Source organism: Canis lupus, chromosome 22 (genome assembly GCF_011100685.1).
Source record: "Canis lupus familiaris isolate Mischka breed German Shepherd chromosome 22, alternate assembly UU_Cfam_GSD_1.0, whole genome shotgun sequence".
NCBI classification, from domain to species: Eukaryota; Metazoa; Chordata; class Mammalia; order Carnivora; family Canidae; genus Canis; species Canis lupus.
This window is the reverse complement of record NC_049243.1, coordinates 47,168,386-47,194,174: the sequence shown is the minus strand read 5'-3', so window position 1 is coordinate 47,194,174 and position 25,789 is coordinate 47,168,386. Positions and strand designations below refer to the sequence as shown.

The window sequence follows — 25,789 nt, the reverse complement described above, 5'->3', positions numbered from 1 at the left end:
TTGAAGAACAGAAAGATTAAGTATCTTACCCAAGGCTACACAGCCAGTAGGTCAGAGTTGAGATTCAAATCCTGGCTGTCAGACTCCAGCGTCTGCACTCTTAACTCCATGCTGTTGTGTTCCTAGTCAGAGCTGGCCATCGGAGGCCACCCAGAGGTAGAAGGGGTCCTGCACATACTGAATTACACAACGAGAGATCACATGCGTTGAAGGCGAACAGTGCCCGACCATGCTAGGGTGTGGCTATGCCGGCCCAGCACAGCAGTTCAGTAAGAGCTTGGGATAGTAAGACCATAACACACACTGCTCTTTGCACACTTGTTAAGATGGTTGAGAGGTCACTTCTGGTGCATGATTATGGCTGAAAGACACTACATTTCCCGAGCAATCTTTCTACAAATCAGGCTTGTTAGGACTGCCCTTTCATTGGAAGTCCACAGAGATTCTGGGAGAGCTGGCTGCAGTCTGCTAGGCTTCCACTTTGGTGTGGCATCATTATGGGCTTTCCTTAATCTGCCTGCCTTACTTATGAGCAATGCCACATCAGCTTGTCCCTCAGGGGCTGCCTTAGCATCTCACTGCCTGCCTTTACCACACAGACCCCAACAGCTCAAGCCCTTCAGTACTGGCTCTGCAGTTAGAACCGTTCAGAACAGGTTGCGCCACTCTGGCTGTGTGACCTTTAACCTCCCTGAGTACATCCCCATCTACAAAAACTGGTACAACAGGATCTAGCTCCCAGGGTAAGTGCAAAGGTACAATGAGATTATGCCTGTGAAAATAATCTGGTATTATATAAGCATTTGTTGAATCTGGACTTTTGGAACAAATATTACTTTTGAACAGCTGGACTGGCTGTTTCTAGACCCTCACTGTTGGTCAATCTATCTCAACTTTAAAGATGACCTATAAATCACCTGGATTAAGCAATTGAAGAAATTGGATGTGACATCAGATATCACGCTACCTCGTCTCAGCATACCCCACCATGGCACCATGCCGTACCTGCTGCTGCCGACAAAAATGAGTGCAGCCAAAATATCCTGAGCCATTATTATATACCATTAATGTCACTTTTAGCATTAGAAAACTGCTTTTCTGTCATTTTTATGAGGAATGACTCACCTGTGCCTGGAATGCAGTTACCATTGTTCACTGTTCTCATAGAAGTGGATGGTTTGGAACATACAAAAGGGTTGGTATCAGAATCTGGATGAAAACTGCTTTACTTGTATTGCCTATTGTCAAATCAAGCCTCATGGGCCAGGATTAAAATACACTCGTATTTTCAAAGCAAATCATTTTCTCAATTTGCCCTAAAGTACACCTAAGCAGGATTTTTTTTTTTTTTTTTAATGGTCAAGGAGTAATTCCAATGACAAATTTAGGGATATTGAGTTCTGGCCAAATCTAAGGGTGATTATAGAAAACCAAAGATGCCCATTTAGATATAAGTTTCTAGAAATGGATTTGTAAGAATGAGAGTAAAGCCTAAAAAATATATTGCTTATTCTGCAAAGGAACTTTATTTTAAAGCTAAGGAAATGGGAGACACAACTCAAACTACCTAGCTACATGCCTAGTTAATACAAAAGCTAGCAATAAATTCAAAGCTTCTTCCCCCCAAGTCCAGGGTTGTTTTTTTTTTTAAGCGTTATAAATATAAGATTATGAAAACCTAAGGCAGTTTTATTTTATGAGCAACTCGGCCCCTCCTACCCACATACTAGGGAAAGCCCAGATGTATATCTCTCCAAATGTAAGAACAGCCTAGGAAAGGCCCATAGTCAGTAGTGGGTTGATCAAAAATTCATTCTGTCACACTAAGAATGGTTTAGATCCAAAGGGCCAAAGTGTAGAACCATCTCACCCTTTAGACCCTTCTGAAATTTTCCATTTCTCCTTAATTCTTATACACAGGAAATCAACATATCATAGTCTATGGTGCTAACTTAAGGTGGCTGAGATCCTGGGAAAATAAATTGTTTGATGCAATTTTCCCACTAAAAAAATCTATAATTTATTGTCTCTGCCTGGCATTTATTGTCATTGACATCTGTGAAGATTTTCAGACAAGAATGTATTGTCTTCCACATCTCGCTCCAGTTCGGTGCACCGTATTCCATCCAGGACTTTTTTTTTTTTTTATAAAGAACCATCTGTTTAAAATGACTTTATTAATTCCTTTTGGTGTATTTTTTGACATGTCTACAAATTACAGATCATAAATTTTCTAATAACAAATTGTTCATGGAGCTCTAGGCAGAACCTAACATGAGAATCTAAATATAGAAGTGGTATTTACATATGTACCCAAGTAATTCAGACATAATGGAAGCCATGTTTGCTAACACCAATATCACCAGTAGACAAGCTCTGTTAACACGAAATACAATGGTCCTGTAGAGTTTCCGTTAGGTCTAGTCAACTCTGCAGTAAGGTTATAATTTTACTCTTGTTATAAATCTCCATCTTATTTCATTGTTTTCTTTAAAAATATCATATGTGACTTGAATTTAAGGCATATGTTTTCTGGAAAGTTGGCACTCAGACCTTTTTTTCTTTGAGAACCCTGTTTCCAGTGGTATTCAAAGGAGCAGAAGGGGGAAAAAAAAAAAAACAGAAGGAGAATTAGGTCTAATACTCTTAATTCACAAATACCCATACAGCATCTCACTTTATTCTGCAGATTGTAACATTTTTCAGCCACCACACTTCATGAAATCCCACAGTGCCTTTTTCTAGCTCATGATGAGAAGTGCCTCAGGGAGGTTGGGACTGTGATGCTGGATTATGCCCTGGAGGAGGGTGTGGGCTGCTGATGAAAGAGGTGGGGCTTCTGTGCCCCGAAGCTGATGAGATGGGCTTTGCTGCCATCTTTCAGGTTGAGACCCACATATTCAGAGATTGCGCCTGGACTCTTCACCAGAGAACCCAAATAGAACATTACTTGTGCAGTGAGCACTGGCTTTGTTATAGCAAAGACAGGGGATTTCTCTCAGCTATTTTTCAGGTGTTCTCATTCTGAAAATGGATGTTAATAGATATATGTACTTGTGTGGCTATAATACTGTTTTTCATCTTAACTGTTGACTTCTACTATATCCCACTGTAGTTAATATACTCAAACATGTTTAAGTCATAAATACATATATTTTAGCGAGAGCAAGATATAACACTTTCTCCATGAAACTGTCATGTCTTGGCTTGGCAACACTTATACTTACTGGTTCTCTTCTATTCTGAATGGTCCTTTCTCTGTTTCTTTTGCTCCTCAATTTTCTTCCATCCCCTTAAATGAGGATGAACCCTGAGGTTCTGACCTCTCTTCTGTTTTAATCCCTAACATATTTCCCAAGCTGGTACCAGTGGTATTCCAATTACCCCAACATGTTGACATCCATTTCCACCTAGCTGCCTAATCAATCTATTTGTATTACTGTTGTTGGCATTCATTACCTAGCCTAGTCAAGTATGTACATGTGCCACACAGACACACAGACACATACACACACACAGGCCAATTTCTTTTTCTAATTTCCCTAATGCTATTCATTGTACCAATATTCTCTGAGTCAATCAAATTCATATCCATAGCTATCTTTGATTCTTTTCTGTCACCAAATTGTGACCATCATGGGCATTTCATGATGGTGTCACAAATGCATATGCTTTCTGACATGGCCTTCTTCTTTGAGTCTCCATTTAATTTGATCTGGATAAAACTAAGCACCTCTTTGATTGTATTAATCTTATGCATAAAATAGCCAATAAAGTTCTGGAACTACCATACAAAGCTTCAGTGTAATTTAGTAGAATTAATCTGACAAAGAAGACTCTATCAAATGTAGGCATGTCTGCGCAAGGCTGTCTTTGTCTCTTGTTGTCCTAAATACCAACAAGCCTAAAGAATGCTTTCAGTCTATCCTGCTCTTTCCTCAGTCTTATCCCCTTAATCTACACTTACGGGGAACATTCCTGGGAAGCTCTTTTCCTGCCCCTGACTACTGTGGCATGCTAGGCCTCTCATAACACAACTATGATACAGAACCTTGACTTGTCCTCATTTGTATCCTTGTCAAACCTCTCCACCATAGTGTCATCAACATTGTGAGATGGAAATCATGCCTTATTGACCACTGTGGCCCTTGCAGCATCTAGCACATGGCCTTTATAGAATAGGTGCTCAGTAAGCACATGTTAAATTTTGGAACAATGAAAAAAAAAATTTTGGAACAATGGACATTCGAGTTCCTAGGAAGAGGGAAGAAGTGCTATTAAACCAAGGAATAGTGGGATCCTGATGCAGAACTGACAGGGGATAAGGTAAATAAATTTCACATGTAGAAGTTACAATGGATCCCTGCAAATACACTTTGTTTCATGATGTCTTACTTCTTCCACCTAATATTCCAGTCTGGTAGCTGTATTCTTTTGCTTTGTGCTATGGCTACAGCTTATGAATCTCCCCTGCCTCCAGGCTCCTGAGGTTTGGCTGATTCTAGTTTGTGTTTCTCTGTGCAACCCTCACACCTCCTTCAGTATAAATGCCTACACTTGAACCTCAGCTGCATGTCCTTGACCTGCTAAAGTAGCTCTTGATACCAAGTGCCTGACTCCTGAAAACCCACTGCCATGCTCCAGCCACCTGTCCAGATGCCCCTGTTGGTCCTTACTGCATAATCCCTCCTGTGTTGGCTCTTGCTGGCCTGGATACCCACTTTGGCAGCCCATTACATTTGCTCCAAAAGTGAGCAGCTGGATATATGTCCACAGTGTCTATAGTATCCAGATGGGAAGGTCTGGGTCACAGTCCTGGATTCTTGCCTTCTGACTCTTTCTGCTCTAGTTGACCTGGCACTGACCACAGATGTAACAAGCTGGTAAAAGGCCAGCTATAGAGAACCCAGAAACACACAGCACAAACACCATGCCACCTTCAGAGCAGTGAGGATCAGCTGCCTCTAGGTGCATCTGACCTCAGATGACCCTGTAAGGCTGTGGTCAGAAAAATACAAAGGATCATACTTCAGAAAAGTTAAACACTTTTAAGAGCAAAGACACTGAAAATATAATAAGCCTCTGTACTCCTAAAATAGGTGTGCAGCATGCATCTAAGCAATAAATACATGCACTTTGAATTGCTCCAAACCATTGAAATAAACCAAATTTCATTTTTAATGCATGCAATAAACTTTTTCCATAGCATATCAGCTAGTATTGCTCTAACTTAAAAAAAAAATAACAACTGACTCGTTCTGTATTCCTATAGCTCAGAATAAATAGATCAACTAACTTTAAAGTTGGCAGGTTTATAGTTCTCACAGAGAAGAGAAATTAAAGCCAAAGTAAAGATAAAAAGTAAGTATTTTTTTATATTTATGAAGTCTTAAAATTACAGAGCTGAACATACAAGGTCAATACAGAGCTGGCAGCTGAAGTTGGATATCTTCTACATTAGCTTTATTTTCTAAACTGAGAAAAGTATAATCCAGGGGATGGAGATGTGTGAGCTGAGCAATGGGAAATGGTGAGATGTGGCTCCTATACTCTACGCAAACTGCTCATGTGGAGTAAGCATTTACAGGTAAATCCTTAACTCAAGACTCCAGCTAAATCCCTTCCCAAAGAAATGTCAAAATATGAACTGTGAAACAGAATGCTCTCTTGAGTATATGCAAGTTATTATGTCTTCATTTTGTAATTATTTGGTGTTTGTTTTCCTATGTATTTTCATCCCCAGGATAAGATTTCTGTTTCCTTGTTTATGGTCATAATCTCATTATCAAGAATGGTGCCTGACCCATGGCAGTTTCTCAATAGACATTTGTTGAATGAATGAATACATTTTTATTCCTACTATGACCCTCTCAAGGGAGCTCACCAATCTTAGCACCTACTCAATGTTCAAAAAAAAAAAAAATTGCTTGTTCACTCTCTATATAAGGATATCCAAGCATTGTAATTTAAGATGTCACTTTCAAAGGTAACATTTTATTTTATCACTTTGAGAGCCCATCTCTAAGCATGAGAAAGAATATTCATCTTCCTTGTATTTGTCTCTCTGATCACTAGAAATTTATTAACATTTAATTGTCTTGAATTTGAATTTGGTTTCTGGGAAGCTTCAAAGAACTAGCACACTCTGACTAAATCCTTGTATGATATTAGTTTTCGATCTCAAAGGACAGTTAATTTAGCTTGTTTACATGACAGATTTGGACAGAGTTAAAGGTTAAATTCTACCTTGAAAGTCTAAATATAACTGACAGTTTATATTAATAATTTTATAATTACTGAAACTATGATTAGAATTGTCTAAATATCTTGTGCTAGTAAAAGTGTCATATGATTCCAACTCGTTCTCCCAGGAGATGACCTGACTTTTGAATTTTCATTACCCCTAAAATTATCAGCTTCAAAACAGCATTTATGAAAAGAAATTAACATAAACCTTTAAATGAGGTTTCTCTCAAAAGCTACTTGCTCATATAAAATTGGAAGTCAACAATGAAATTACTTAAATTAATCATTCTTTCATTCACCCAACACATAATTATTGAGTATCTGGTATGTGTTGTTTATTATGCTAAGTTCTGGGAATGCAAAAAAAACCCAAAACAACCCATAAGATACCATCCCTGTTATTAAGGAGTCTATGGGGAGTCGATTTTTATTTGTTGATTTCACAAGCACTGGTATTTATAAGGATGCTAAGACTTGGGTTCACATCAGGCTTGAAGCTCCATGAGGGTAGGAGACAGGCTCTGTTGCTCACCATGGAATGCACAATGGCAGCAGTATTTTTTTTTAATTTTTATTTATTTATGATAGTCACACACAGAGAGAGAGAAAGAGAGGCAGAGACATAGGCAGAGGGAGAAGCAGGCTCCATGCACCGGGAGCCCGACATGGGATTCGATCCCGGGTCTCCAGGATCGCGCCCTGGGCCAAAGGCAGGCGCTAAACCGCTGTGCCACCCAGGGATCCCGTGGCAGCAGTATTAATAAGTATGTGTACGTGTGTGGTGCTTTCCAAGGTGCTGGTGTGGTAGAAAGACCGATGTGGAAACAGAGACCAACACACTATGTGATTAAGTGAAGTAACAGAGGAATACAGCACAGTGCACATTGCCTGAATGCCTAAGTTGGCCTGCAGAAGCCAGAGAAGGCCTCTGCCAGGAGCCACTGTTGGGTGGAAGCACCTTTGGGATGAAATGTGAAACGTTACCATATCAGGCATGAGAGGGTTTTCCAGGCAGACAGAACAGCATGTGTCATGGCATGGAAGCATGACACAACATGGCATGCTCTCAACCTATGTTATGGTACGGCTGGTGAGGAAATCTGAAGAGTTCTATAGACATCATCAGAATTTTCCTCAGGTTTCTTTCTAAACTGTTGTTACCTAGACAAAAACAATGCTTCTGCAAGTCATCTAAGTGAAAAATTATTATTGGCCTGGTGTTTACTTTTTATAATTATTTAATCAAAGGATAGAGGACCTTTCACTATATCACTTACAAAGTTCAATTAAGAGTTTTCTTTTCAAAACTAGTATTTTTTTTATTACTTCCAGAAGCACAGTTTGACAGTTTCTCTATAAGCCTGGAATCAAATGAGAGCCACAGCTGTTCCTTGACTCAGTGAGGATTTAATATTCTAATCTCCTATATACTCTGAAAAAGCCAGCATCAAAAATTCCTCATGCCACTATTTCCCCCAGTCTGATAAGCTATCTCAACATGTATTGAAAACCACAAATAAATTAATGCACACATCCAACCAACAAATAAATGGTGGTTTGTGGAGGCTGTGGAAGTTCTTTATTTAGTGTGCACACCCAAGAATAATTTCCACTGAGTGCCTCAGAAAATAAAACCAAAAGGACAAGTGAGGTCTGGTCACTCCTGGAGAAATGGAGAAGAAACAGCCCTCCTCCTTTGGAACTAGGATGGTGGGAAACAAGGTGCAGTATGAGTCACAGAAGCACAGCTAGGGCACTAGAGTACTCCAGACTCAGCTGTAGGAGGAATGACTAAAGATCTGGGATGTTTAGGTTGAAGATCTATATTTTGAGGGGAATAATAACAACTGTCTTCAAATGTTGTAGGGGAAGGGTGATGGCTGATTTTATGTGTCAACTTCATTGGGCCACAGGGTGCTCAGATATTTATTTTAGTCAAACATTATTCTGGGTGTTCCTATAGGGGTATGTTGTATGAGGTTAACATTTACATCTATAGACTGAGTAAAGCAGATTGCCCTTCCTGATGTGAATGGGTCTCATCCACTCTAACAGAACACAATGATGAGCCTCTCCCAATTAAGAGAGAGATTTCTCCTGTCTGACAGCCTGCAGACTGAGTATCCACTCTTCCTGGTTGGTTCTACAGTAGCTGGGCTATTAGCTATGTAGACTTTGAACTTGCCAGCCACCATAATCATGTTAGCTGATTCCTTTTAAGTCGAGAGAGAGAGAGAGAGAGAGAGAGAGAGACCTATTGATTCTGTTTCTCTGGGAAATCCAACTAATATAGGAAGTTGGAATAACCATGAAGGAATACCATGAGAAACCATGAAAAACTGAGAAAGTATAAGATATTTTTGGTTGGCAGTGGATAGGTCAGTTTACAGGATGAGAGTTCTAACTGGGGCATTGTAGAGTAGAAGGTGGAATGGTATATTGGAGCCACGAGATTGATTCCTGCAGGTTTCCACATCATTGGATGTCTTTGAGAGAGGTGGGATATAATTAGTATAATTCCTTAGGAAGATATGTCTGGATGTAGTGTATAACCTTCTAGAAGAGGAAGAATCCAGGGGCCCTGGGTCTGGTCTTACACCGAAGAAGAGTGATATTCCCCATATGAACACAAATTTGAACCATAAGAACTGGAAAATATTTTCAGTTACAAATGAAGTTGACCAAGGTGGAAAGGGGGAGCCACACTTCAAGAAAAACAGAACTACTGAACAAAATGTAAGGAGACTGGATTTGTCCTTCTCTATAAATAATAATTTTGCAACTGTTGCATTTTTCTGCATTTCTCCTAAATAAAGCTTCAGGGTAGAAGGGAATTGTTATGACTTCTATGGGTGCCCCTGTGACAGCTTCATCTTTCAAGCAAATCTCTAGGATTAAAAAAAGGATTCTCAGGCCTTAAAACACCCATGATACTGTTAAGTCCTTTAAGCCAGAAACAAACTACAAACCAAGCAACCATAAGACCTAAAACTGGAACCTTTCCCATTTCAGCAGGTAAACACACTACTCATAGCTACACTGGCCAAACACCAAAGCAACTCAGATGACAAACGAAAATGAGGCAAAAAGCAATCAAGGTGGTAGATAGAGCATTAAGACTGTATTAAGGACAGAATGCATTAAGATCCTTAGGCTGAACTCTCTCTCTCTCTCTCTCTCTCTCTTTCTCCACCTTTCTCTTTTTTAGCAACAAGAGAACCACTAAGGTTAATCTTAAGGAAAACTGTTCTATCATGTTGAAGTTTCAAAAGCAATACTAAGAAAGTAATAAATACCACATTAATAGAGTCTCTCTAATTTTTCCCTGATGAAAGAGATCTACTGATGTAGCACTCTGGCTCTAGTGCCCTTTAAGGAATAAAGAAATACTAGTCTGAGTGGCTGGGCAAAACCAAAAAGGAGGAATGAGATGCTAGGATCAGCTGGTGGATTTGCATTAAGCTGATTTTGGTACCAAGTTAACACCCTGATGTTAATAGCTGCCTGAGCCATACCTGAGCTTACCTTAACCTTCACACATACCCTCTATCCCCCAAGCTGTTCTCTCCAGGGCTAATTTCTTCTAGAAAATATCCTCAATTCCCTTCTGTTCTCACAGTACTTGTCAATATCAGCAAGTTTTCGCCTAATTCCCATAAAAAGCCCAGCTCTTGCCAGGGACAACGATGCCACAAGACTTTAAGAAGTGACATCCAGATCACAATAGCTTCCCATTTCTGTAATTTACTGTTTTCTTTCTGGCATCAATGGTGGGCTCCCCAGATCAGATTCTCCTCCTACTATTATTTGTAACAGAATACAAAAGGTCACGTGGCTGGAATGACTGTGGACACTGCTGGCCCTCTAGCAATCTTCCTTACATGATCCCAGGTCAAGGCTGAAATATGTATTGTAGGGTAAGTGCCCATTGTGACTTGGGAGTTTATTTTAAATTGAATCTTTAATATGCAAATGTGAGATTCACCTGGGGCACCATAAGAATGAAATCTATCCTCCATCCTGTCTTGCGCTCTTACATTAAAGGGAAGAAGAGTAATTTTTAACACACCCCTACGATGGTTTTATGCAAATTCTTCAAGCTAGGCAAATTATTTTTGTGTTAAAATTTTTCAACCCCATAAAAACAGGAGTGAATTTATGTGGCATTTTAAAACGATGTTAGGCACATTGTAAAGCTATTTCATCTCATTTATAAAGAAGAGTGAACATAAAAACAGGCCACGGCATAATTAATAGTGAAATGATTTATCGCACCAACTCTTTTTCCATTCATATTTATGTAGTTTCTGCAGTGTGGTGCAAGTTTTCCCCTCCATACCCCCAATGCCTGCCCTTGCCACAGAACAGAAATGGTATTGGGTGAAACTGACAATATGGAGCTTAAATTGCCTGACACACATGCACACACGTGTACATATCTGTGTACCTTACTGGTATGATGGTCTTCAAACTTGATTACATGCTAGAATTTCCTGGTGGGTGCAAGAAAATATGAATACCTGGTTTCCACCCCCAAAGGATTTGTTTTAATTGATTTGGGGTGCAGTCTGGAGCACTGAGATTTTTCAAATGCCCCAGGTGAGGCTAACGTATGGTCTAGATTGAGATTTACTACATTAAAGTATTTTAAGATTATTATTATAGGCGAAGCTATTAACATGGAATTTAAGTCCCTCCTGTTAAATAATTTGAAGAATAAATTCAGAGAACACCCTATAAGGCTGTTCTATTTCTAACTCACCCTGCAATTTATGATGTTAGCAAATTCAACAAGTATTTATTAAGTACCTACAATGTGCCAGGCACTGCAGTATACCCTGGAGGTATAAGAATAATACAGACATGCCTATCTTCACAGAGTGTAGAATTCAGCAGATATTTGTGGGTAGTGTTTCCTACTTTCTGTATTCCAGCTAATGTTCCACCTCTTCTTAATATTTACTTTCCATATCATGTGGTTCTTAAAGTAAGTCTTGGATTTTTCTACCTGGAACTTCTGTTTTTAAATTTCTTATAAATAAAGATGAAAATGAGTGAACTTGCATAACTTTATAAGAGCAATAAGAACACAGGTAGTAAATTCTGAACTATTTAACATTTCAATAACTACCTGAAAGACAAATAGAAACTATTAATTCCTCATGAGGATTTGATCCTATGTTGTGAAGTTTATGAGAGAAATAAAATTTCAACACAAACTATAGTGACTGCTCTTAACTGTCTGATCTCCATCAGAAGTAGGGTATTGAGTTATATCACTTCCCTCCTTCTCGTGATTATTGATGTGGGTTTGAATATAATTTGAGATCAGCTCTAAAATATCTCCTAAGCTTTTCAAAAGAGTAGTTTTGGCTATAAAGGGAGTGCAGAATCGTAAATATGCCAGCATCATTTGTAAGATGTCCTTTAATTTTTCTTGACTATGTTCAGCTGAGAAGCCTGCTCACAATGGTTTGATGAGGTAAATTGAAATAATTGCTCAATTCTTACATGGGAGAACATGAGCACAATAAGCTAAGTTATCAAACTCAGAATCCAAATAAGTAGCAGAAATTTGAGTAAGAATTGATTCAAATGAAAAACAAATTTCAGTCTTGTACAGAAGCCACCACAACTTTCTCATGGCTGACACAGGCTGCATAGATAATGCCAGCAAGACTTAGTGGTATACAGAGATGTTCTCAAACATTTCTGTTATATATTCACCAGGAAAAGCGTTTTCCGTTTTTTAATTAACAAAGATCTGTTTGATTCTCTCTAGAATACCAATTTTGAAAGTAGTTTCTTTGTTGTTATAATTTCCCAAAACTTCTAGTTTCTAGTGCAAGCTTCATTTCAAAGCAATACAGATGTGAATTTCTAATGAGCCTCATTTTTAAACAGTAGAATGAGCCAGACTTTCTCCGAGTGCCCAAGTCACTCCTGGGAAGACTTCCTGGCCAGCAGGGGACTACTTACCACATTCCATTAGACATCCAAAAGCAAATATGGTACTGTGGAAGTTGATGCAAACATTATGCGTGCATAGGAAGGTAGATAGATATGAGACTCAAAACTAGAAAATAATCAAGTATTTTGGATTTTTCCATATTGTGGATCAAAGAGAAAGACTAACAATGAGTTGTCTTGAAGATCACAATAATAACTAAAAAGATAACTAACAGTGGCTTATATTTTGTAGATTTATTCAAGCTCTCACTCGACCATTGTGAGAAAGCACTGACCACTTTATTACGGAGCTTGTTCCACTGTTAGATTATTCTAGAATTCCTGTATGCCTGACATCAATTCTATTTACTCATTCTTCCATATGCTGCCCATGTAAATATTTAAAGAAATTTATGTCTACTACAAGCCTTCTCTCTCTGTGTTAAATTCCTTAGTTCCAGAAACAGTTTATTTTATTACACAGTTTTCAGATGCCCTTCCATTGGATTCAACCTATTTTGAATGCTCTCTGGTTTGTAAATATCTCTGTGAGTGAGTTAGTGTCCAAATTCGACACAATATTCCAGATTGCAGCTTACCAGTGCAGATGTCTGTGGATCTATATTTTCCCTTGTTCTGGCCACTTGCCCTTTTGTGGCCATGCCACACTGTAGACACAGGGTAAGTTCACAATCTCCTAAATCCCTCAAGGTCTTTTTTCCACCTCAACAGTTAGAAAGTCATGTTGGGTCTTTCCAACCCTAAGCTAATACGGATAAGGTTTAGAATTCAATACCTTACATTTAATCTTGTCATATTTCATATCCATGGTTGAAACACATCATTCCATCCTATTAAGAAAAAATTTTGATTCTGTCATCTATTTTTGGCTTTGGCCTGTTCAACATTTTTTTCTTAGAATATCTCATATGAAGACATGTTTTAAACTTACTTGCCATCCTTCATAGTTTGTATCTTACACATAACCCAGAAGTGTGTTTTCAATGTGAAACTGAAGCATGATTCACTCCCCCTTTTCTAAATGGTCACTTGGACACAAGAAGAATTGATTCTGAAACTGATTCCCTTCACACAAACATTATAGGAAGATATTCTGTTCAAGAAATCGGCTTGGCCTAGATTTAAGTAAAAAATATATTAATTGCAAAGGTTTTGCTCAATGTTTGTATAGCTAAGATATGGCCCATATGGAGTAGTGGGTTCTGTAATGGTTCCATTTTTTTTGTATTCCTATAGATTTCAGTGTAAAGAGCAAAGATCTGCAAATCAGTTAAGATTCTTGAAGTTGTTCATGATCTCTCTGCTGTGGGCAGGGGCAGCTGTGAAGATTATATTTCTCTTTCTCAACATGTGTTTTGACTCTCCTGTCTCTGAGAATTGTTCTTGGAGTTGGGAACCCAATTGGTTTCAGCGATCACCCAGTGGACGATGACCAAAATGAGGAGAGCTATTATATTACTTGCTAGCAAAACCTGGAACCAATCAGCCCTGGGAGAGAAGGGTGGCTAAAGTCTCCCTGCAGATTGTTCTAGACTGAATAAATTAGGTATCCAGTAGTACTGCTGGGGATGCTGTGTCCCAGACTGTCTGTAGGGGAGATGGGAGGAAAGAGAAATAGAGTCCTGTCTATGAGTGGGAACAGCACTCCTTAAAAGGAGTCCATCATGAATGTGTGAAGATAAGGATATGGACCTGTGGAGAATTAAAAACCATAGTGTCTTTTTTTTTTTCATAGCACTAGTCACTATCTGAAAGCATCTGTTTGATTACTTTTTTTCAAGTTTCAGATATTTATTATTCAGTGTAAACCCCAACACAATACATCAACATGATTTTGTGTATTTAGAGGGGAAATCGTTCCTGGATAAGTGGAAATTTGTGCAGATGGCTTCTGGAAGACCTTCATTCTAAGCAGCTTTATAGTGAAACATTTCATTTAGAAGACTGGACCTTCTTTCTTCAGTTTGCTGTAATCTACATTCACTGAGTAGAACTTGTATTGATCATTGGGACCCAGATTGTTCCAAGGTTGGGTTATTCTTCCTATCCCAACTAACATCTGGATTGAAGAATGCCAAGCACAACACATACAGCACTGCTCCAGTACTTCCTGCCCCAATAAATATGAAGAGGGGGATCAAGCTCAGATGCTTCTTGGCCCTACCAATGATCTGGCATAACATGGTTGTGGCAGAGGCCTCCTGTGCAGGAGAAGAAAAATCCGAGTTCCTGCAAGGCCTGTAACTAAGTCTGTTTGATTACTATTGTCTCTCTCCTACCATCAGAATGTAAATCCTATTTGAACAGGCATTGTCATCTTGTTTTGTTTTTTCATGTGTCCTAGAACAGTTGCCCAGAGAGGCTCTCAATTACTATGTGACTATAATGATGTCTTGAAAGGCAGACAGAGACAGGGCAGGACTTAGACTATGTCCCTAAGAGAAAATCTCCGTCAAAGATTGAGAAAGGTGAATGCAGCCATTTCCACACTTACCATGCTGTTGAAGTTTAAGAAGGAAGAAATAGAAAATATAGGGGACTGTGGTCAGGAGGTGTCAGAAAGGAATCAGGAATGAAGAAAAAGCCTCTAATTACACTGGCAATATGAGATCAAGTTCTGCTTTCCCGAGTACTTCCAGAAGAGACTGACTCTTAAAAAAGTGGGAGGCTGTTACTTTGTTTAATTATGCATTTGCATAATCATGAATAAAAACCCCAAATGGATCTTTAAGGTGACATGAATCTAACACTTTACAGATAGGTGTTCAATCAAAGGGTCCATGTGACTCTATTATCATGCCTTCCAATTTCTCCCTACTCACCATAGGCATATATATCCATACAAGCAGAAAAGCTGCTGGATATCTTAATGAAATAAAGATATATTGGTTCTATGGTTTATGGTTTTTCCCTTCATCTGCCAGCCCAGTAATCCTATCTACAAATGTGAGGAAGTCACTTTGTCGTGCCCTGTTCTTAATGAGCCAGGAACCATCTTTTCCTCATGTAATTGTTCAAACATAATTTGTTAACTATTTGTTACTGAGGTTTTCTGCCCCTGGGGATTTTTGAATCAGAAAGGTTTCAGGTCTAAGGATATCCATAACTAATCCACAGGAAGCAAAACAATATTTTGATTCAATAATACCAAGAAAAAATGTAAAAACAGAAATCTCAGGAAATGAATGTGATGTCCAACTCTACCTTCACTATGTTAAACAGTTGACATAAGAAGAGCGGTTGGTAAATTGTTGAAGTGTCTCTAAATCAAATGACAACGAGTTGTAGTCTACCAACAAAATTACTCCATGAATAATTTAGCACTAATGAAAATACTTGATGTGTTGGGCCCCTAGTGACTATTTTGGGCATCATGGTTGCAAGCCATAGCTAATGGTAATGGGCAAACATTCCTCTAGAGTCCAGGAGGTCATACAATACTGGTTGATTTAAAGAAGCACTGCCCATCTGGCCCTGGGCAGGCATCATATCATCCCATTTTCAGAAGCTTCTCAGCAAAGTTATCATTCTCATTACATTTTGCATTTTTACAGCACCTGTAATCATAGCTCCCAGGCACTATACATTGTTAATTTATTACAGGCATTTCAATTTTGCTAGTTAACTCCCTGGTCTCCTGTGCTAAGCCCTAAAATCAGCATGGAGAACTGAAACACTCAAACCGGTATATGCTCTCAGGAGCCAGGAGGCCTGGGTTCCAATACCAGTGTGTCCCCTGACTGGCTCTGTCATTAGGGGAAGTCGCTTCCTCTTTCTGGGTCTCAGTCTTCTCCTGGATAAAAGGTTGAGATTGGACTCCATGTCCTCTAAAATCCTCTTCAGCTCTAAGCTTTTCTGGTTTTGTGTATCGGAGCTCTTGGGAAGATGTGTCTGACATATATCTGTGCATAGATATGGATTAATCTGTTCCTGAGGTCACTCTTCCTCTACACTCTTTAAGTGCATCATCCATCCTGGTGCTTGCAGCTGACAGCTCCCTGTGGAGGACCCCATGCCAAATCTAATTCCATAAGGTACTCAGAACCAGAATTAAATAGGAATGCCTAGGGCTAATTTAGATGTCCCAAGCTAAGCAAAGAGAAGTGATTCCTTCATGAGATTTATTTTAGAACAAAAATGGTTTGCAGAGTGAACGGAAGGAAATGGTATTAAGTTACAAGAGCATGTTAGTTAGTAATTAATGGCACAGCTTAAAACGTCAATTTAAGAGATTATCCTCAGTGAGGAATCCATTAACCAAATTTAAACAATGCTGACAAGGTCCCTTTTGCTGAGGAGGAACTGGGGATATTGAGGTAGGGACAGGAGAGTAGAAAATGTCCTTACGTGTTTCTTGCCCTTCACATGCTTAAAATTTAGCAGATAAAATGAATCAAACATTTTAAGGAAGGGACAATTTAAAAAAAGTTAAAAGAAAGAAATGTCTGAACTGATAGATAGCACATGATAAATATTTATAAAACACTGCATCAGTTTTACATTTACCAAGTGTTATAAAGACCTCGGAATGGGCATCCAGGGAAAGGTGGAGGTTGTTTTGGAAAGTGGCTTAGAAGAAATAAATACAAACCATGTATTAGAAAATATTAGGAAGAAATGCAATCAGCTTGAACTTGCCAAAGAATCCATTGCGTATTATGGTCTAGAGCAACGCTCCCCACACAGCAAGATCCAACATGCCAGGAAATTTCAGAACTTTGTCTGGTCATCCCAAAGTTAGTTCTCAATTTTGTATCACCATAAAGGAATTCTCTGTAGACATTGGGTTTTAGCTGAGAGCCACTGCCCCCTTGCCGGGCCTGTCAATGACCTCTACCCAACACTCTGCTCTAGTTATCCAGCAGAAAAACCATGACATAGAAGGAATCAAGCAGATTTTCATTTGGGAAAGATCTAGCCCCTGGGCTACAGGAAAATACCAAGCACATGTATGGTGAAGGGCACAAGGGAAGTGAGAAGTGGGAAACAAAAAACCAGAGCAGTAATTAAGGATATTATCCAGGGAACTGGTAGAGCAAGTGGATATGTCAAGATACAAAAGGGAGCCACTGTGGCTTTCTGAACCTGGCACTGGTTATGTACGGGGACTCAACACCTATTATTGATCAGCCAATTAAAGGGTTTCCTTTTCAATTCCAGGAATAGACTAAAACAGAATGAAAACAATGAAGAACCAGTTGAAGATACAGACTTTCACATGAGCACTCAAACTGAGTTGTGCAGATGCCTTGATTGTGCTGGATGTTGTAGAGTCATTGCAGTCATATGATAGACACAAATCTGAGCTCAGGTTAAAATTTATAGAGAAAACCAGTAAATCAACGAATGCTAGGACAGGACATAAACTGGTAAGGACTTTTCTTATAACTATAATTTCCCTGTTTTTCAACAAGTCTACATACACAGAGTAAAAAGCACTTACTTTGTACCAACCACTCTTTTCTAGATGGCCTGGGCATCATTCTCTGTTGAGGAATACTGTGCTGAGCAAACCTGGAGGAATGGACCACTCTTACGCCTGCAACAGAATGATGTCACATTCTACAGAGGCACTGGGGCAGGAAAAATGTTGAAATCAAGCAAAAACACAGAACAAGGGACATGCCCAAAGAGAACTTAGAGACTAATTGGAGATTCAGGATCTCCTCTGACCCAAGTTCTCTGTAACCTACCCTCACCAAGGAACAGTAAACTGGTATATATATATATATATATATAAAAAAATCCACTGAAAAAGTGGGATTGGTAAACATTTAGAAATAAGATTTTTCCTAATTTAAGTCTTGAACCCTCAATATGATCTAAATATTGCTAAAGTCAATTCCCACATGGCCAAATAATTCAACAGGATACCTCCAATATTTTAAAACAAAACTATTTTCCTCCCAAATTGTTAATAAATGCACAATGCAAAATATTTCTATAATTAATATATAAGGCAGGAGAGGGCCATGACCATTGTCTCTATTTTCCTTCAAAGTGTGATTAAAATTACTTCATAAATTATTCACATGTTCTGCTAGAATAATAAAATAGCATCTCATTTGACATAAATCACATTGCTTATTTGGAGTGTGTAGCAAAGTTCCTTTAAAATGTTTTGATAACACGTAAGACAAGGTACCTCAGGTTGTGATTAGTGTTTGGTTCATCACATTTTGAAGTATACAGTGTAAGCAACCCACGCATGAGCATCCACTTCATCTGCATCCATTAGCTGTGGAGCATCACCTTTAAGTTCACCAGAACTTCAGTGGAACTGTGAGGTTGAAGAGAAGAATCTCTTTCTCTCTCTCCTCCACATTTTCTGGTGTCCACTTTCCCCTTTGAAAGCACCACAACCCATCTGCACCTCATGCCACCCTGAAGCTGTGTCTCACCATAAGCTTCTGCCAACGGAGGCAGACTCTCTTCTGCTCTTGTTTAGAAAACAGACTTCTGACATCCAATCTACCATCAAAACTTACTGTGTCCTAGCACTGGCTTATTCGTTAGTGCCCTTCCTTTTTGAGACACATTAATGAAATTAACTGATCCAAGCTAAGAGAACTGTTTTCTATTGTATAATAATTAACATTTAGTTATGTGAATGACATTCTGCTAGTCATTAGGGAAATAGATGATACAGCAGTGTATGAAACATGTCCCTTGAGCAGCCCGAGTGGCTCAGCAGTTTAGCGCTTCCTTCAACCCAGGGCTTGATCCTGGAGACCCGCAATCCAGTCCTATGTCGGGCTCCCTGCATGAAGCCTGCTTCTCCCTCTGCCTGTGTCTCTGTCTCTCTCTCTCTCTGTGTCTCTCATGAATAAATAAATAAACAAATCTTCTAAAAAAAGAAAAAAGAAACATGTCCCTTGTCCTGAGACATCTTTTTGATCTTACGATCTACATGGAAATAAATAAATGGATACAAGTGATAGAATGAATATTTTGAAATGGGGGGATCAGCCCAGAAATATAAAATGTCCAATATAAGATATACATGGAAGTAGATGTAACTGGAAATAGGGATCCTTTTTTAATCATGACCCATCCTAAAATCTTCCTCAGGTCTTGGAGGCAAGAGAGAAGTGCTCTAGTCTAACTAGAAGACTGTGAGTTTCTCAATGGCTTTTCACATCATACACAGAGCGAAGGCCCAACTAAACACTTAAAGAATGATTTTTTAAATGAGAAGAGACTAAAAGGGAAGGCTATCAGGTACATGGGCAAGTGGAAGGATCTCTCCCAAAACAGTAGAGCATCGGCATCGTTTTGAAACCGCACAGCTTAGGCAGCCTCCCACACTTTTGATAGCTTTTCTTCTCTTTTTTGCATAATCATCCCTGAAGAAAGTACTCCTCATCACTCTTTGAGAGCACCTAGGACCACATTCTACCTGGCTGATTCAAATTATCCCAAAAAGAAGATGGCAAGCACCAAGCAGTCCCTCAAGGGACATGGTTTTCCACCTTCTTTGGCCAACCAAAGTCAGCATTCCAGGCATTGCTCTGCCTCTGCTCTCCCTAAGCACAGATGGACAAGAGCCACAATCTCCAGCTGTCTAGAAACTAGCACCCTTAGCTAAGAACGCCCTTTATATTTGATCATTCAGGATCTGTACAGAGTATTTCTCTAAGCATCCCTGTGTGTGTTATTCATGTGGAGAGAGAGCATCTTGTTTTTATGTTGTCTATAATAAATTAGAAGTGTAACAGCGGGAGCTTTTTCAATACTATTTGTAAATGCAGCCAGAGGCTATTAAGTGATTGGTGTATCAAATAAATATAATTAGTAAATAGCAAAATAACATGTTTGTAAACTGCCTTTGGAAATATGTGATTAGACCAAAGACAATGATTTCTGCCAATGTTTTTAAGTGTTTTCAGGAGATACCAGGACTAAAATGCTTTAACAATTTCATAACAACTTTGAAAACTGTCTATGTAAATCTCTTAAGAAGGTAGACAGTACACTTACTTAATCCCAACTCCTTTTGAATGCCTCACGTTGGAGATTTAAGTGCAGGGGTATGCTTAAGTGTGCAACATAATTTTTTCAGGGGAGTTAAAATGTGCTTGATTATTGGCTATATAAGTTTTTAAATTGACATTTGATGAGGTTAAGAAGAGTTATAAATATACCTCCATGTGCAGAGTGCTCTCAGGCTGTAGAGTTATTCTCAATTGCTAACACTTAAAATGATCCCAGCAAGTCAATCAGTTTAAAGCAAGGTGAATTCACCCTGCCCTTCTCTCTTATTGGCATTATGAAAGTTTGCTCTTCACCAATGACGTGATTCTCATTGTCTGGCAATGGAAAGTGAAGAGTTGCCCAAATCTGCAGATTCTCCTCTTAGAGATGCAGAGAGACACTCATGCTTGTCCTTTACGCATCTCCCCTTAACTCATATGGGATTGCTCCAGGACCCTGCTTCACTCATTTCTCCCCTCACAATCTCTCATCCCAGGCCACATTAATGACTCTTCCAAGAACCTCACTTTACATGTGACTTCCTACTAAAGAACACAAAATAGATTTCTAGGGCAGCACGGGTGGCTCAGCAGTTTAGCGCCACCTTTGACCTGGGGCCTGATCCTGGAGACCCAGGATCGAGTCCCATGTCAGGCTCCCTGTATGGAGCCTGCTTCTTCCTCTGCCTGTGTCTCTGCCTCTCTCTCTCTCTCTCTTTCTCTCTCTGTCTGTCTGTCTCTCTCTCTGTCTGTCTCTCATGAATAAATAAATAAAATCTTTAAAAAGAAAAAAGCAGATTTCTATGCACACATATCAAGCCACAAGTTTAAACCCTGCCAAGCTTTCAAGATTGTCCTGAATTTAGCTCCACTCATACACAGAAAATTTAGTTTTCTACTAACCTCCAATCAAACCCTCTAGTTTAAGTTAAAGTAGTCTCCTTAATGTCCCTGGGATCTACTCCCAGGTATACCTCCATCCCCCCACAACATTCAGGACTCTCTGCTACAATGACTTGCCGTCTAAGACCCACATACTTTCCCACCATAACAATTTCTCCATACATACCTGAGCAGGCCCTACTTTTAATTCTTTGCATTTATGGTCTTTTCTGCATTTCCCTGGTATATCGTTCCTGTATGTGTATCTTTTTTTTTTTTCTTCTCTTCCCAAGCCCTTAGAAATTCCTTCTGGGAAAAGAAAAATTTTAAGCCTCTTGCCTGCCTCTTCTACATTGCCAAGACTGGTGCTGAGCAAAAAGCATGTAAGGAATGAAAACCGTGATGATGATGACTGTGACTATATTGTAACTATTATATTGCTACTTTGTTTATGGAGCAGGCCCCAGGCTACCAGTGTCAATAATTTATTGCACCTAAGTCTCTTAACAACCACATGGGATAGATATTGTTAAATACATTATTTCAAACATGAGGAAATGGAAACATAAGAGGTCAGTTTGATTAGCTAGTCAATTACTCAAAATTCAATTTTAGGGGCTCCTGGGTGACTTAGTCAGTTGAGTGTTTGACTCTTGATTTTAGCTCAGGTCATAATGTCAGGATTGTGAGACTGAGCCACATGTCAGGCTCCACACACAGTCCAGAGTCTGCTTCAGATTCTCTCTCTCTCTCTCCCTTTGCCCCTTCCCCCACTCACACACTGAGTTCCTCTAAATAAATAGAAAAGATCTTTTTTAAACCCTGAATTTTGAAGAGGTAGGTATATTATTATCCTTGAGATATTTATGGAGTCAGCATATACATCTGGCTCACAATCAGAAATATACAGCTCTTAATCCCATGATCAGAATATTCAGCTGAGTTTCATGATCACTCATTTACTCATTCATTCAATATACACTAACTGAACCACCTCTATGTGCTATATGCTAATTTCTAAACTCTAGGGATAAAGGAAATCAATAATATATGCACCGCCCCCCATCCTCAAATAGCTCACAGTCTTGGCATTCCCCAAAATTATACCTAGAATCTTACTTCCTGTGATTTGGAGTCTGCGGGAGAATAGTGTGGGATGGTAGACAAGGAGTATTTTAAAAGCCATCAAGATCCAATAGTCATTTGGGGGCCTGGATGATCAATGCCTGATGGGGTAAAGAATGATGAGAAAGGCAAAGGTATATAAGGAAAAGACAGATTAGCTAAGTGACTGGGAGACCTCTAGCAAAAACTTCTGGAAAAGCAAAGACCAAGTATACAGATTTCTAGAAAAATAATCTCTGGATCCCTGGGGCAATGCACTAAAACCCATATTTATCTGTCCAGAGCAGAGGTGTGAACGTGTGCAAAGACCTCAAGGCCAGATCAAATGAGACTGTGCCTCTTTCCAGTTTGGGGGACTCTCGGGATTACTTTTAATACTGAGCACTTCGTCATCATGTTTGATGGCTTCAGCGGCCTCATTTATCAAGGATCTATAGTTAAATTTAATTTTCCTGTGAGTGGAGGACAGCCATGGCAGCCAGGCTCCTTGTTGCTGATCCGTCCCCGTTGATGCCTTCTGAAGTGGAAATGATGGATGCCACATGTTCTGGCTGTGATTAAATTTGCTTTGACAAAGCAGCATGGAAATCTGATTTTCAATAGACTTCTGCATTTCACCTAGTGCTGAGTAAACAGATACAGAACATAATGCTTACATGGCTGTCAGGCCGATAGCTAATTCATTGTGCCCATCTAATCAGGCTGTCCATTAAATTATTATTTGTCAATAACATGCAGGATCATTTTTGAAACTCTGAGGAATGGGAAACTTGTTTTTAAGTAAATAAACGTGGAGGGCTTGACAACGGCAAGGGATTTTCTTAGGAAGATCCAAGGAACTCATCTGTCTCTATGTCCCCACTCCCCTGAAGAATCAAAGCACCATTTAAGAAGTTTTTAGTTTCACTCCACTTGGCTCCCATTTCAAATGCAAACAACAGCATCCAATTACAACGAGAAGGAAGCTACAGACATTGACACTTTACCTCCCCAGTTTATCTTTAAAGGAGAATGAAGCAGAAAATCACATTAAGTATGCATCTTATGTTAGGTCTTTTAACCTCCTGCCTGGAATTGCTGCTTGCTGACCACCTCCTGGATAAGGCTTCCACTTTTGGGGAACACGGAGAGCATTGTCGCAAGAGGCGAGCAAAAGTCACCAGAGGGTGATGCTAATGCTTGTTCTTTTCCCGAGTCAGTGGTGATAAGTATAAAATCTGGGTCCTTGTCATATCAGGAAAGGTCCTCTTGTAACCCTTGCACAGTGGGGCCCCACTCAGCCTAGCTCTCAAACTTAGACCTGCCTGCTCTCTGTACTCATTTACTTCCAGAAGTTCACATTAAGCATTCTCTCACCTTGCCTGAAGCCTTTCTTAAAACATAGGAGCCTCCGTCAACACTCCTTTTGAACCAACTCCTGGCCAACCACCTGCATTGCCCTGAAATATACTTGCCGATGGAAGCCACAGACCTCAGGCCTCCTGCACCACCGAAGAGCCAAGAGTGGGCACCGCAGTTGCATAGCCACGCTGGCTGAAGACACTCGAACACATTTCTTAATCTGTCTAACCCTTATATTTCTCCTTGGAAAAATACCACGCATGTCAAAGTGCAGGTGCCAGGATGGAATAAGGTATGCATAGAAGAAACCATTTTCTCTCTCAATTAGCTACTCCCTTGCAATGCATCAGATAGGAACTGCCCTCTCTCAAATGTCTTGGGGACCAACTATTAGTCTTCTTACAGTCATTCTTGCTGTCCCACAGAAAAGGGCTGACTACTCCAGGAGGTCTGGCTGCTGTCTGGATCCAGCTGGGGCAGATCCTACCTCTGCGGGGACAGTATGGGGCTGCCATGTATGTAACAGCCTGCAGTTACCTCTCTACCTCACTGGCTTTTGAAGGTAGGTCTGTTGCATTCAGGAGAAAAAGAGAAGGGCTCACATAATTGGCCTCCAGTCCATGGTGTGTTCTACTGAAACTGCTATCTGAATTTCAATGAATTTCAATTCATGCTAACACTCAGCCAACAGTGAGATGTTCCCAGACCACTCCCCTTCTAAAGTTTCAACATATAGTAACCTTATAGAGTTGGAAAAGAATCAAATCCTCTGCAGTATGTCTAAAAGGCAATAAAGAGACATGGCTAAATCCAAGGAAAATCCCCTTTTTCCAGATATCAATTTGCCACCCGACCTAGAAAATTACAATCTCTCAAAGCCTGGCTGTGCAGATGAGGTCGGAGAGGGTGTGCAAACTTTTACTTTATGCAAATAAATTCAGTTTATTAAGAGAGTAACCAGAACAAATGATGAGGGCAGAGAGGAGGATGAGTGGAGGAAGAAAGTGTTAAGAGATGTGGCTAGCAATACAGACTGGACAGTTTCTGATCAGCATTGAATGCTGCTCTGAAGGTGAGGCATTGATTAGCCATGAGGAATGCTCTACACCCCTGCTACTCTTCATGGCCAATGGACCAGCAGCATAGGATTCATGTGAAACTCATTAAAAACAGACTCATCAGAGCTACTAAATCAGAATGTGCATTTTAACAAGACTCCAGGAGATTCTAATGATCCTTAAGATTTGAGAAGGACTTTCTGGTTATGGCTTTAGAAAATGGGGATGATAGTGGGGTGCCTGGGCAGTTCAGTCAGTTAAGTGTCAGACTCTCGATTTCAGCTCAGGTCATGATCTCAGGGTTGTGAGATCAAGCCCCATGTTGGGATCCCTGCTGGGTGTGGAACCTGCTTAAATTCTCCCTCTCCCCCTCACACAACCCTCTCTAAAAAAATGGGGATGATACTAAGAAATCTATGTTTCAAGCAGGGCTGGGAAGAGTGGGAGACCAATAACAGTAGGGGGACAAATTATCATTAAGATTATAATATCAGTTCTGCATATGATCCATTTTGATATGTTATTTTGGTGGAAAGATATGAGAAAATTTACCTCTCACAAATAGGTAGTTGGAAATGACAGGAATATTTTCAAATCACTTTTCGATAATTATGGATATTTTCTTTGGTATGACATGTAAACCTGATGAGTGATAGTTTCTTCATGGTTAGTTGCAAAGTGGAATCTAAAGCTTTATCAATGAACATTTGTAAGGTATTGTCATAAGGTACATTGCTCTGTCTTAAAATTTGAATGAATCTTTACTCAGGCATGATTTTTGACTTTATATATTGGTCATTAGTTCAATGGGTTATGCAGAACTGTCAAATGTTAACATATTTCATGACACAGTATTTAAAAATCACATTTGTTAGCATTACCACCAATCTCATCAATACTGGGCAACTGTCAAGCTCATGGAGGCTGATATAGGTCTTCCAAAAATTCTAATTTTCTCTTGAGAGCTCAAATTTTATCATTAGCAACCAATAATGTCGTTTGTTTCCCTTGAAGTGCCAGGCTCACTTTTGAAGAGATAGGTTCATTTTTGAGAACATTTCTGCCAAATACCTGAGTCTGAATAACCATAGTTTGTAAGACATTATTTCAAATAAGGGAAAATGATGTTCCATTGAAAACACTGCCAGTTGGACTCACAATAAATTGTGCCCATGCTCTTCCTTGGGACAACCA

At 39.5% G+C, this 25,789-nt stretch overlaps 2 protein-coding genes and 1 pseudogene across 4 annotated transcripts in view; all 3 read right to left on the bottom strand.

Moving 5' to 3' along the window:
- Positions 1–13,024, bottom strand: part of LOC100686970 — a 78,379-nt pseudogene extending 65,355 nt beyond the window's left edge.
- HS6ST3 (heparan sulfate 6-O-sulfotransferase 3) overlaps positions 1–25,789 on the bottom strand; it is a 631,934-nt gene that overhangs the window by 229,882 nt on the left and 376,263 nt on the right. The window lies entirely within an intron of this gene.
- On the bottom strand, positions 14,072–14,399 carry LOC100686889 (cytochrome c oxidase subunit NDUFA4-like). The gene is given in 2 exon segments (XM_038569885.1): positions 14,072–14,246; positions 14,248–14,399. Coding segments are annotated over 2 exon segments (246 nt in total). The 3' UTR covers positions 14,072–14,152.